This window comes from Podarcis tiliguerta (assembly GCF_965153285.1).
Source record: "Podarcis tiliguerta genome assembly, chromosome: 16".
In the NCBI taxonomy this organism is placed as follows: Eukaryota; Metazoa; Chordata; class Lepidosauria; order Squamata; family Lacertidae; genus Podarcis; species Podarcis tiliguerta.
This window is the reverse complement of record NC_139549.1, coordinates 14,244,349-14,257,734: the sequence shown is the minus strand read 5'-3', so window position 1 is coordinate 14,257,734 and position 13,386 is coordinate 14,244,349. Positions and strand designations below refer to the sequence as shown.

The following is a 13,386-nucleotide window of genomic DNA, read 5'->3' as shown; positions in this document are numbered from 1 at the left end:
TAGGGACTCAAGCATCTTGCTTTAATAATAGCACTTCTTTTTTCCTTTTTTTTTGGCAATAAAACAAATCTGTTTCTACAATACAAAACAAAAAGATTAAACAGTAGTACCCAGTTGCATCATAGGAGTGTAAAATAATCCCTGATAACGGAATCTTCTGGCACAATTACAGAAGCAAACATCACCTCAGAAGTCTCCCATTTGGGCACCTCAGGGGAGACGTGAAACAGCCTCAGAGGGGAGGGGGCTTCGGCAGCACCTCAGGCGGCTTTGTGGGAGCAAGTGTGAAGTGGGTGGCGGAGACGGGTAAGGGGCATTCAGCTGCTGCAGCCTGGAGGCCCCAATTCACCCCAAACCGGCCTCTGGGTGAGGAGAATTCTGCCCCTCAGGCCTTGAGGTCAGGCATTGGAAGGCTCATAGAAGCTTCCAGAGACAGGAAGCAGCCTGCCCAACTGTTGGCCAAACAGGATTGCCCATCATTTTGTGCCTGACCCTATTTGATTTCCATGAGTCAGTTTCTTATCCAGATTGTACCTATGGGACCACCTCTCCCGGTATGCCCCACGGAGGACCTTAAGGTCCATATATAGCAACACCCTAGTGGTCCCAGGCCCTAAGGAAGTTAGATTAGCCTCCACCAGAGCCAGGGCCTTCTCAACACTGGCTCCGGCCTGGTGGAATGCTCTCATGAGACCAGGGCCCTGTGAGATTTGATTTCTTTCCGCAGGGCCTGTAAGACAGAGTTCTTCCACCTGGCCTTTGGCTTAGAACCAGTTTGATTCCCTCCCCATCTTTCTTTTTCCTTTCTCCTCCTGTGTAGAGGCTGCATCCTAATGTTTTAATGTTGTATTTTAATCTTGTTTTTTAAATTGTATTTTAATCAACTTGTTTTTATTATTGGTTGTTAGCCGCTCTGAGCCCGGCCTTGGCTGGGGAGGGCGGGGTATAAATAAAATTAACAATTATTATTATTATTATTATTTTCATCATCATCCCAGGGATGGCGGACCCGTAGCCATCCTGGCGTTGCAGGGTTATCAATTTCCTATTCGAGAAAGGCACCCTTTAGGCAGGACAACAGTCAGAGAGGAACAAGGCTGGCGAGGGCAACTTCTCGAGATGTCAGTGATGTGAAGCTGTGGATGCCAAAAGGCAGGCACCAGTGAGGGAAAACAGGCCCCTCGGGCGAGTGGAAAATATGGGGCTGGAGAAAAGGGATGATGTCCTTGCAGCCAGATACAGATTAGAAGACAGAAAGCCACCCTATGGCGGAGCCAGGCCATTGAACCATGTAGTTCTCTTTCCTCTCTCTACCTGGAGATGCTGAGGACTGAACTGCAGAACATGCCACTGAAAGGCAGTCCTCCCCATAAAAATAAGATTTCTGTCCAATTGCTTCTGAATAAAAGGCTGATATAAGCAGGGAGATCAGAAGCGGCTTTACACCAAACCAGACATTTGGTTTAGCTAGCTCTGTATTGTCTACACTGACTGGCAGTTGCTCTACAGGATTCCAGATTGTGTTCTCTCCTATGTCTACCTGGAGATGCCAGGGATTGAAAGCTCAGTCTTCCCCCATGTAGACACAGGCCTTTCCCATCTGAAGAAGGAGCCCTGCAAAGTCCCCTGTCAGGTCTCAGTCCATTCTTGCCAAACTTTGTATTTGCCAAATAAAAAAATACAGAGCCCAAAACAGTTACAGAAGTGGGAATATTTCTTTGGCACTGGTGCAAATATGTTTCAAAAACATAGAAGGCATCTCACTGGCAAATAGTGAAATACCAGTGGGCAAATCTGAGGCCAAATGCACACTGCACATTTAAAGCACTCTTTATAACCCACCCCCCATCCTGGGAATTCTAGTTTGTTGAGAGTGCTGAGAGTACTACAGTTCCCAGAATTCCCTGGGAAGAGGGACTGATTTAAAACTACTCTGGGAATGGTAGCTCTGTGAGTGGGAGAGAGGTCTCATAACAACACCCTCGACAAACTACAGCTCCCAGGATTCTTTGGGGGAAGCCATGGTTGTTGAATGTGCTTTAAATGTATAGTGCAAATATTGCCTGAGTGTAAGAAATATGGCAAATGAGTCGAAGGAAGTGTGGCCAACGGAGGGCTGAGATTTCCCAGCAAGCAGTGCTATGTTGCAGAGTGGGCATCCACCAGACGGCTATAGAAGCAAACTGGGAGGACTGAGCAGATATCCAGCAATAGGGACAAAGAAGGCAAGACATCCCTTTTTTAAAATTAAGGCATCAGGGCTCCCCCCCCCCCCCCCGCCGTGTGCCTCAGGATGTTTGCTCACTATTTCAAAACAATGCTTCTGTGGGGCCAGCTCTCTGGCTGCCCCCCTTATCCTGCACATACATCTTAAGACAAAAAAACCAAAAACTTAAGAGGAGGCCAACATCAGGACAAAGCCCTAAAAACTAACCAAAGCCAACAGCCACTGAAAAACTGGCCATCAAGAGGCAAGAGTGTTCCCAGAATACACTGCCCACTCAGGGCTTTTCCACAGAGCCACCGTTGCTGCTCATGTTGGTGCTGTGATAAGCCCCCATTTTAAAGACAAGGGGCCTGAGGTCAAGTCAGGAAGGCCTCTTTTGTGCCAAGCTGTGCGGCAAGAGTCTTGCTATGGATCGTTATTCAAAGCAAAAAGCAGCTTTGGAGGCAGCGCAGGATCTGAACAGCTTCCGAGGTCACAGGTGATGACCAGGCACGGCGGCAGGGAGCCAAGAGAGTCCACCTTGGCACGTGAGGCAAATGTGAAGTGCTGTGTGTGTGTGTGTGTGTGTGTGTTTAAGCACAGGTCTGTTCCTTTATTTGAGGTGGAAGCAGTGAAAAAGCAAGAAGCGACCACATTGTGATGCAAGGCACTTGCAGGTAAAAAGAACGAAAGCACAAAAGATGTCCGAGGAGAAGGGCCAGACAGCCGTGCAGGGATGGTGCTGTTTCTTCTTCAGGCAAACATGGTTAGTTGTATCCACTGCAGTGCAGGAGAGAGAGAGATAAAAAGAGGAATAGAGGAGAAATTCAGTTCAGTTCACCGTCAAAAGCAAATCTACCTAATTCACGCTTTCTGAAACAACACATAAACTGAAACATAGACCCAACCTTCAAAATCTGCACCTCTCCAAATTTTGCAATAATGCATACAAAATGCATACATAGGCTGTAATACAATGCACAATCACATTGGGGAACACTGCATGTAAGTAAATGTGTATATTAGGATAAATTATCGCAAAAATGCTGGTGGGTTTTCAGGAGGATTAAAAACAGTAGTTCAGAAACTCCCAATGTCATAATCATTCCTCATAGGAAAACGCGTTCCACCCCCTCAATCATTTTTGTTGCCATTCACTGCACCTTTTCCAGATTTACAATATCCTTTTTGAAGTTCCTGGACCAGAACGGCACACGGTATCCCGAGTGTGATCTCACCAGACATTTGTATCACAGCATTATGACACTGGCAGTTTATTTTCAACTATCAGAGAGGCATTACCTTAACCAAGTCAAAGGTGACGATTCCATCCTTGTCTGAGTCCAGTGCTTGGAAAAACCCTGAAGAGAGAGATTGTGGGGTGAGTGGCAGAGTTGAGGGTGGGAATTAAATCAAGATATTTCACTGCAGGACTTCTCTGGGTGGGAAACAAACCCAGATCAACCCTGTTGACTCCAGGGACAGGCTCCAAAGAGCTGCGCCAGGAGGGTGGCTGCTGGCCTGCTTCCTCCTTACCCATTTCAAGCTGCTTTGGAAATAATTTAAGAGCAGCATGGGGAACATATTGCAACTGCATGGAAATTTAAAATGTTGCTGGTGGTTTTCAAAGCCTTTAGGCACGCCTAAAGAAAACCTCTAACCCTGGAGTTAGAGCACTGGGGCATGCAAACCCAACACCTTTCTAAACTCCAAGGCCAACACTGCAGTCCCCTGCTACTCCTTTGCCTCCTTTGACTTCTAGGAGAACCCCAAAGAGGGAAGAAGGGGTGTAGACAATACAGCCTCCACCAGTCCTCAATAGCTATGGGGTCCTGGGGGTGGGGCAAGGGGGCTTTGCCCTTGCCCTCCATAGGCAGACTAAAACAACCTGGTCACACATCGAAATATGAAACGGCCACCCTACGAAAAGGGCACTCACGGAACATGGTTTCAAGTCGCACTAAGCAGCAGACAAAATTGTCAAAGTCGATGGCCAGATCAGGTTCAGCATAGCGGGTGATGATTAGCTCATACAGTTTCTTGTTCAGCTTGAAGCCTGGGCGAGAGAAAGAAAGAGCAAATACATTTCATTCAGAAGCTGGGTGGCTTTCTGAAAAACACAACAGAGCCTCCCACTTTTGAAGCAAGCCGAGGGACTATGAGCAATTCAGACAGCTGTGTGCTTTGAAATCCAGCAGTTCAGATTAGACCTTAGTGGGGGACCTGTGGTCCTCCAGACTTTGCAGGATTCCAACTCCCATCACCACGAAACTATGGCCATACCAGCTGGGGCTGATGGGAGCTGAGAGTTGAAGAACATCTGGAGGGCATCCGATTTCCCAGCCCTGAGACACTTGTAATACAAAACTTATATGGCAGCTGTATCTCCACTATCCCACTTGGCTGGGTGCTGAGCAGGAAAGACAAGAGTCACAAGTGTCTTTCTCACAGGACCTGAACTGCCCATTTGTCTAATTCATTCATGCACAGCTTCCAGTTACAATTAATGAGGAAAGGGCAAAGGGACTGGATATGTTAAAGAAGACAAGAAGGGTCCTGTTAGTTCAGGCCAAAGGCTCATCTTAGTCCAACATCCTGTTCCCACAGTGGCCAACCACCCAGGATTCCTGACTGTTAGCTGAGTTTCTTGATTCTGATTGATGTCTTGGTTTTAATTCCACCTTGAGGACTAGTTCAGTTGAGAGGCTGCCTAGAAAACTGAATGCAATTAAAAAGGGGCAGATCACCTGCAGCCTCCAGAGCCATCCGCATCTCGTAGGCACTCATGCTCCCCGACTTGTCCAAATCGAACTTCCTAAAGACTGCCTTAAAAGATAACAAAGAGAAAAGGAGATAAAATGCCCCCCCCAAAGGTGTCAACAGTGAAGCCAGCGGCTGAGCCCCAAGAATCAAAGGTGTCCAGAGGAAAAAAAAAAAAAAGAGTTCCAAGGCTCCAGTAGGACAAGCTACAAACAAGCTACAAACAAGCCCATCAATTCATAGTCTAACCACTAGAGGGAGATCCAGAAAGGATCACTAAACTCTCCAGACTCAAGTCCCATCTAGAGGGAAGAGATTTCAGAACCAGATTCAAAATTCCTTAACATGCTCAAATTATGATACTGGACATCAACATTCACATTTCAGAATCAAATGGATGTCAAATTACAAAGTTTGATTGTTTTGGCTCTCTCATTTTCAGCCCACTCCTTAGATATGTTCCAATTTTTTGAACAGTCCATATCTGCAAAATATTGTTTGCATATCAGAAAACAATTAAGCAGAATTCCCCAGCTTTCCCCTGCAAATAACAAAAATAATTATAATTCCATTTAGTTATCCTGGTTTGCGGGGGGTGGGGAATCATGTAACCAAGAGAATATTTGTGAAATATTTGGACAGGAGAGTTTTGTGCACCAAGTTTTAAACCATGGGGAATCTGTGGACCTCTAGCTGTTGTTGGACTATAGCTCCCATCATTCTTGACCACTATCTATGCAGTCTGAGACTGATGGGAGCTGGACTCCACAGTATCTGGGTGGGCAGAGGTCCCCACCACTTACCCACCCCACTGTAGTCATGTTTGTGTGGGTTTTTTTTTACCCATAAATGACTTTGATGACACTGTGAGCTTACCAAATAGCTCCTGATTTTGGTCCAAAGGATGTTGAACTCCACCAATCCAAGTTTCCCATTTCCATCTCTCTGGTCAAGGAAGCGGATGTTAAGGAGACACTGCTGTCAAAATGCCACCGTCGCCTCCTTCCACCATCACCTCCCCTTCCCCTCCAATGCCATACTCCCAAAAAATTAGTTTGTTGAGCGTTTGCAGGCATATAGCTTAGGCAGAGGTTAAACTACGTCCAGCCTTCATGTAGCATTCATTCTGATTTGTTAGTGATAATCTATCTTTTTTGTAAATCACTTTCTTCTACAAACAAGCTGTATATAAATTTTGCGCAATAAGTATTATATAAACATCTTTAAATAATTTTTAAAGTCTGTTTTGTTTTGGTTTTATAAAAGTGGATTTATTGCATTAGGGCAAAAGAGCAGTATAATCTACTTTAATTAAGCGCAAATCTAAATTGATGGCACGTGCTCTCCTGCAAAATACTGAGAACCTGGAGCTGCTTTAAAATACACAGACCCCGAAACCAAAAAGGAAGGATACATCCATGAGGTTCACCATACTCCGACAGGACTCCAAACTGAACCCTTTCGTCCGAAGGTCTTTATCTGCAGTGAAAAGCAAAGAAGGGACAATCAGAGCTTTTCCTTTTACACCCCACGAATGCACGCAGCAAAAAGATGACGGAAATCGTTCAAAGGGACCCTCAACAGTAGCACAAGGAAGCCACAAACCCTGGAATTATATGTCAGGTTTGTTGCAAGTCCAAGGTCAGGAAGGTGGTGGGTTGCTGGTGTCCGAACATTTTAAATGGTGAAATCTGGCAACACTTGTTGCCAAAGGGCCCTGGCAACACAAAGCTTCACCAAATTAGTTTTATTCTCTGTTGCATACAATACTCAGCATTTGTTGTACGCACATGCACACATTCCCTGACTCTGCATGACAAATGTTTTGCTATTTTAATTTCTTTTTTAAAAAAGAAGAAGAAGGTGATGAGGAAACAAGTTAGGCTCAGTGCTTACGTTTCCCTATGATTCTGTTGAGGATAGTCTGCAGTTCACGAACGCTGATTTCCATATCCTGCAAGGAAGGGCGGAAAAGAAGAGGAAAAAAAGATTCAATGTTATTTTAAGCCACTCTTAAAAGAGGCGATTCCTGCAGAGGCCTGAAGTCAAGCCCTTTGCTCAGAACCTACTCAGACCTGGAAACTGTTTCCCCATCACAGCTCCAGGCACCTTTGCATATGCAAGCTAAGCGCTCTGCTGCTCAGCTAGGACAAAGGTGGGGAACTTAATGATCCTTAACCCCCCCTCCACCTACCACTGGCCAACTCTGACAGGTGGGTGAGGTGAGCACCAAGCCTCAGCTGATCAGCAGGGCCTGCCAATCCTCCATTTGGCAAGAAGCCACCTGTCACCTGCTCCACACCTGCACAGCTTGGTCAAAATAGTAAGGAAACACTTTACCAGGCTGGAGAACTGCACTGCAAAATTCTGAGAAGGGCTGATTTCAAAGGCTGCCTGAATTTCGGTCCACGTATTGTTTTGGATGGTGCATGTTGGGAAAGTTCCCATTTAAATGGGGAATAGATCTAATTTAACCCTCCCCCCTCGCATTTGACACACTTACCGCCCCCGCCAGCTGCCTAAAGAGTTGCTTGAAGCTATCATCAATCTCGCTTTCTGAAAGCACTTTCTGGGGAAGGGAGAGACAGAGGAACGGTCAGACAGGCTGGTTAGGGTTAGAAAGTCTAAATATGCAAAGTTCTATGGGCTCGGAAGCATGGAAAAGTGACAGGCTGCTCTTTTTATTGTTTTAAAAACCACTCACAAAAAGCTTCACCATCACTTCAAGAATTATCTTGGCTACCCCTCTGTAGCTGAAGGCCACATGTGATGAGTCCATTCTAAGGGCTGCATGCATTGGCCCGTATCTGTGGGGAGATTTCCACCACCACCTCGTAAAAAAATGGAAAACTGCTGGACAAATTACTGTGCCCCAGCAGAACTAGCTGAGAACATAAGATGAGTCTTGCTGGCTCTGGCCAAAAGGGGACAATCTGGTCCAGCATCTACTTCTCACAGCGGCCAAACAGATGTCCATGAGAAGCTCTAAGTGCAACCACAACTGTCCCCACTCGTGACTTCCACCAATGGGTGTATACTGAATTCAGAGAGAAAGACGTGCCCATGACAGAAGAGGGGATCCTTCTTGAATGTAAAAACAACTGGTAGCAGTTGTTACATAATTCCTCTACACCAGTGGTTCCCCAACTTTTTCTTTTCTCCAAGGACTGCTTGAAAATTGCTGAGGATCTCGGAGGACCAGTTAGCTATTCTTCTACCTCTTGGAGCAATGGTGCTAGGTGCTGCATGGTTTTTAACTGAATTTTTGCAGACATGCTGCGGATCACTTGAACGACGCTGGTAGACCGTCAGAGGTCCAGAGACCAGCTTGGGAAGTCCTGCTCTGGAATACAAGCAGGAATTTCCTCTAAGTCACCCTTTGAAAGGGGTCCGTATTTGTCACTGGAGGATTCCTACCTCATCTGGGAGGTTTGCCTGGATTTCATCGTCCATTTCCCTGCAGAAAGGCAATAAAAATAAAAATGAGAACTCAGGGGAAACATAAAGAGGCTCAAGGCAATTATCCAGACACTAGTAAACATAGCAGAACAAGCATTATGAAACCGGGGTGGTGAGAAGCACTCTGAAGCCAAGTGAGAGGCAGGGGAGAGTTAAAGTCAAGGGTTTACATCTGGTTTTGTTTCCAAAGTCTGGCTCGTGTGTTGCGACAGCAGCAGAATGCCAACAAAATTGGAAGCTGCCAATCTTAACTTATTTGCCCATAATGGAAATCAACCCAGTGAAAACGACTGATGTTTGCTGCTGCTGTTGCTTTCAGTCTGCAAATGATAACAAACTAATGTTCCCCGCCGCAAACCACCACCACTTGCACTGTGATTCCTTTGCACTGAAATGAATGGGATGGAATAAAGTAATGACAACGCGAGTTATGAAAGCGACATAATCTCGCCACAATGGACAGCAAAGAATGACGATGTCATAATTTTTGGCACAAGATGAACTGCTGCAGAACAGCAATATCGCTGTGTGTGTAAAACACAGAGTGGAATGGAAAGCAATGCATTATACAGCCCTACCTCTGACTCAGAGGACTCCATCTCAGGAGCCCCAGTCCATCTGTCTCCCCTGCTCTATGAGAGTAAAAAAGCTGCTGAGAGGGGGTGGGCCCCTTTAAGAGAAGTAGTGCTTTTCGGTAAAAGGTAAGGCTTACAGCTCCTACCTAAGGCTCAGCCTAAGGCTGGCTGTTGCTGAAGCAGCCACAATGCTCCACTCTCTGAGCCCTGGGCAAGGCCTGGGCTAGGATGAGTTCAGCACCTGTATCCCAGCAGGCAGCGCCAATCATAGAATCATAGAGTTGGAAGAGACCACAAGGGCCATCGAGTCCAACCCCCTGCCAAGCAGGAAACACCATCAGAGCACTCCTGACATATGGTTGTCAAGCCTCTGCTTAAAGACCTCCAAAGAAGGAGACTCCACCACACTCCTTGGCAGCAAATTCCACTGTCGAACAGCTCTTACTGTCAGGAAGTTCTTCCTAATGTTTAGGTGGAATCTTCTTTCTTGTAGTTTGGATCCATTGCTCCGTGTCCGCTTCTCTGGAGCAGCAGAAAACAACCTTTCGCCCTCCTCTATGTGACATCCTTTTATATATTTGAACATGGCTATCATATCACCCCTTAACCTCCTCTTCTCCAGGCTAAACATGCCCAGCTCCCTTAGCCGTTCCTCATAAGGCATTGTTTCCAGGCCTTTGACCATTTTGGTTGCCCTCCTTTGGACACGTTCCAGTTTGTCAGTGTCCCTCTTGAACTGTGGTGCCCAGAACTGGACACAGTACTCCAGGTGAGGTCTGACCAGAGCAGAATACAGTGGCACTATTACTTCCCTTGATCTAGATGCTATACTCCTATTGATGCAGCCCAGAATTGCATTGGCTTTTTTAGCTGCCGCGTCACACTGTTGGCTCATGTCAAGTTTGTGGTCAACCAAGACTCCTAGATCCTTTTCACGTGTACTGCTCTCAATCCCAATTGGAAAGAGGCAAAAGCTCAGAAGGTCCTAAGTCCAGCTCCCCACACCTGTCTAGTTAAGACGGGATTAGTTAAGAAGGGATTAGGTGGCAGGGAAATGGGGGGGGGGCGGACCCGAGACCCTGGAAAGCCAGAGAAGACCATGCTTGTTCGAAGGGGTGTTCTATGACAACATGCATTCAATCCTGATCTGCATGAGAGGTCTTCCAGGTCCTCCCATTAGTTTTTCTTTCATCCCATTCAGTTCAGGCAACTCTCCATTTACGCGGAGGTTACATTCTGAGGCGCCGCGTGTTAAAGTGAAATTGCGTAAATTGGGAACACCATGGAAAAGCCTGCAAACACTCTCCAAACCTCTGGAAACCATCAAAAAACCATTTAAAAAACAAAAAACCCACCAAAACCTACCACAGTTGCTCCCTCCAAACCTCCTTGCTCAAACTCCAACTCTTCATAGGCCTCAAAGCTTGGTGCTAAGGCTCTTGGGATTGCCAGATACTATTTTCATGTGCTTTTATGCTCTTTTAGGGATGCTTTTGTCCCTTTTTGTGCTACTTCAGTGTTCGTGGCAATGCGCGCAATCACACGCAGGGCCAGATTCAGGTTTGATGAGGGCCTAAGCTACTGAAGGTAATGTCCAGCTGTCCTTTGTCAACAACAAATTGCTGCTGTTTTTTGTGTTGGATATATGCTATATAGTAATTTATGGACCTAATGGGTATCTAAAGCCATTTGCACATAACAAAATATGTATTTTATCAAAGTAATTGTTGAACTAAAATACAATTAATTTTTTGGGGGGCCCCCAAGAGAGTGGGGCCCTAAGCTATAGCTTGTTTAGTAAAGGTTGCCTGTCACTTTCCCAACTACAATAAATCCACTTAAAAAGAAGAACTGGATTTGTTGTGCCAGGGAAACCAGTGTTCTCACCATCTTTTATGCCTGACAACAAACCCTAAATATTGGATTCTTTTCCCCATCTTTTTGTGCCTGCCAAACAGCTGTGTTATGCTTATGATATTTTATTCTCTTGTTAATTATGCTGTTTTAAATATGCAATTTATTTTTGACTTCACTTAGCAATGTGGTTTTTTAAAAATGTTTTTAAAAAAGTTTTTTTGTTAACTTTGTTTGTGTTAAATATGTGTTCTGTAGTTGACCTCCTTTGTAATGTTTTATTTTGAAGTCTTTAAGATAATATTTTAGTTTTCTGTTAATTATGTAGCTTTGACAGTATACTCTACATTTGACTTTCTTCAGACTGTTTTATTGATGTTTTATTGATGTTTCAATATTCCGTAAACCGCTTTGAGATTTTTCTTATAAATATAAAGCGGTATAGAAATGAAATAAATTATTATTATTATTATTATTATTATTATTACTCAAACCTAAATGTCAATTTCAGTGGGTCTGAGTAGTTAGACAGCGCTGCAAGAGGACACTGTACAGCACTCTGAGACCCATTTCAATCAGTTGAACGATTGCCCACCCTCTGCCAAAGGAATGACAAAGATCACCAGCAACACATACACTGTCCCGGCTTTGTTCTCTGCGAAGAACCGGAGCACGAAGTCCCCTTCCTTGTTGGGCTCAAAGGTGGAAGGCACCACGATATACTCCCCCGGCGGCAGCTTGAAGCGGGTGCTGACCTCGCGCAGGTTGATGAACTGCTCGGATCGCGCCCGCGAGGAGTTCGAGAGGAAGAAGTCACGCTTCAGGTGTACGGAGGTCTGCCCCCTGAACTGCCAGAGAGGAGAAGGCACGAGTTGAGCAAGCAATTCACCTGTCGAACCCTCCTCTTGGAACAGGGAACAGCCATGGCCAGGGCCGGATTTAGGTTTGATGAGGCCCTAAGCTACTGAAGGGAATGGGGCCCTTTATATGTCCAGCTGTCCTTAGTCAACAACAAATTGTCGCTGTTAGAAATGAGCAAACCACTGATATTTCAGGGAGCAGGCTAGCAGGCGGGGCCCATTTCTTACATCACAGGAGCCTACACAACACAAAACACTGTTGCTGTATGTAGGTTTTATTTTATGTGTTTTTTATCTTCTATTTTGGAAATGTACATCCAGTTTTTTCCCCTTTAATTTTTTGGGGGCCCCCCAAGAGAGTGGGGCCCTAAACTATAGCTTGTTTAGCTTATACGTAAATCCGGCACTGGGTAGCTCAGTGGAATAGCTCCTGCCTTGCAGGCATGAAGGTCCCAGGTTCAAACCATGGCAACTCTGGTAGACGGCAGCTTTCTACATCCCTGTTTAAATTGGCCCTTTCTTTAAATCAAGAGGACTGGAATGTTTCTTTCTTTTTAGAGGAAGGACTGTAGCTCAGCAGCCAGAGCACCTGCCTCTCATACCGAAGGTCCCAATTTCAACCCTCAGCAGCTCCTGATAAGCTTGTCTGAAAACCCGGAGAGCAGCTGCCAGTCAGTGCAGACAATGCTTAGCTAGAGGGATCAGCGATCTAACATACTAGAAGTCCTCTAAGGTAAAGGTAAAGGGACCCCTGACCATTAGTTCCAGTCGTGGCTGACTCTGGGGTTGCGGCGCTCATCTCGCTTTACTGGCCGAAGGAGCCGGCGTACAACTTCCGGGTCATGTGGCCAGCACGACTAAGCCGCTTCTGGCGAACCAGAGCAGCGCACAGAAACGCTGTTTACCTTCCCGCCGCAACGGTACCTATTTATCTACTTGCACTTTGACATGCTTTCGAACTGCTAGGTTGGCAGGAGCAGGGACCAAGCAACAAGAGCTCACCCCGTCACAGGGATTCGAATCGCCAACCTTCTGATTGGCAAGTCCTAGGCTCTGTGGTTTAACCCACAGCACCACCCGCGTCCCTAGAAGTCCTCTATATCCACTTACGGTAAATTATCCCTTTATTCAGAAATAATGAGGACTGGAATCTTTCTTCTAAGCACTTGCCTGACTGCAAAGGGCACCTGCTTCAATCCCTGCCATTTCCAGACAGGGTGGAAAAGACTCCTGGCCTGAAACCCTGGACAGCCGCTGCTGGTCGGTGTAGACAACATTGAGCTAGATGGACTCAGTTGCCCTGACTTGGGATAAAGCAATTTGCTACACCCCTACTTATTTTGTTCCTTATGTTGAGGACTAGAATCTTAGGTTTTCCCCCTTTTTAGCAGAAGGTCTGCAGCAAAGCAGTGGAGTGCAAGCTTTGCATGCAGAAGGCCTGAGGTTCAGTCCCTGACAACTACAGGCAGCAGTGGGAAAGACTGGGACCCTGGAGAACCATTGGCAGACAATACAGACCCCCGTTGCCTGGCTTCTGGTCCTATGTTCTTATAGGACAGGAGATGCTCTTGCAGGGGCTTTCCCATACTTACAGGAGTTGCTCTTTGGCATACATACCTCAGGAGGCACCTGCAGGAGACAAAAGGAAGAGGGGCAGTGAATTCCGAAAGAA

The 13,386-nt window shown here is 46.0% G+C and overlaps 1 protein-coding gene across 2 annotated transcripts in view; it reads right to left on the bottom strand.

The window, feature by feature from the left end:
* CAPN1 (calpain 1) overlaps window positions 1–13,386 on the bottom strand; it is a 45,566-nt gene continuing 32,180 nt past the window's right edge. For both annotated transcript variants that reach the window (XM_083416972.1, XM_083416973.1), the window contains exons 12-22: window positions 13,332–13,343; window positions 11,491–11,702; window positions 8,384–8,423; window positions 7,470–7,535; window positions 6,863–6,920; window positions 6,381–6,445; window positions 5,843–5,911; window positions 4,954–5,032; window positions 4,146–4,262; window positions 3,509–3,567; window positions 1–2,986 (exon numbers count right to left, since the gene is read on the bottom strand). In XM_083416972.1, the coding sequence (XP_083273098.1) occupies window positions 2,960–2,986; window positions 3,509–3,567; window positions 4,146–4,262; window positions 4,954–5,032; window positions 5,843–5,911; window positions 6,381–6,445; window positions 6,863–6,920; window positions 7,470–7,535; window positions 8,384–8,423; window positions 11,491–11,702; window positions 13,332–13,343 (804 nt within the window). In that variant the 3' untranslated portion in view covers window positions 1–2,959. The remainder of the gene's footprint in view (window positions 2,987–3,508; window positions 3,568–4,145; window positions 4,263–4,953; window positions 5,033–5,842; window positions 5,912–6,380; window positions 6,446–6,862; window positions 6,921–7,469; window positions 7,536–8,383; window positions 8,424–11,490; window positions 11,703–13,331; window positions 13,344–13,386) is intronic.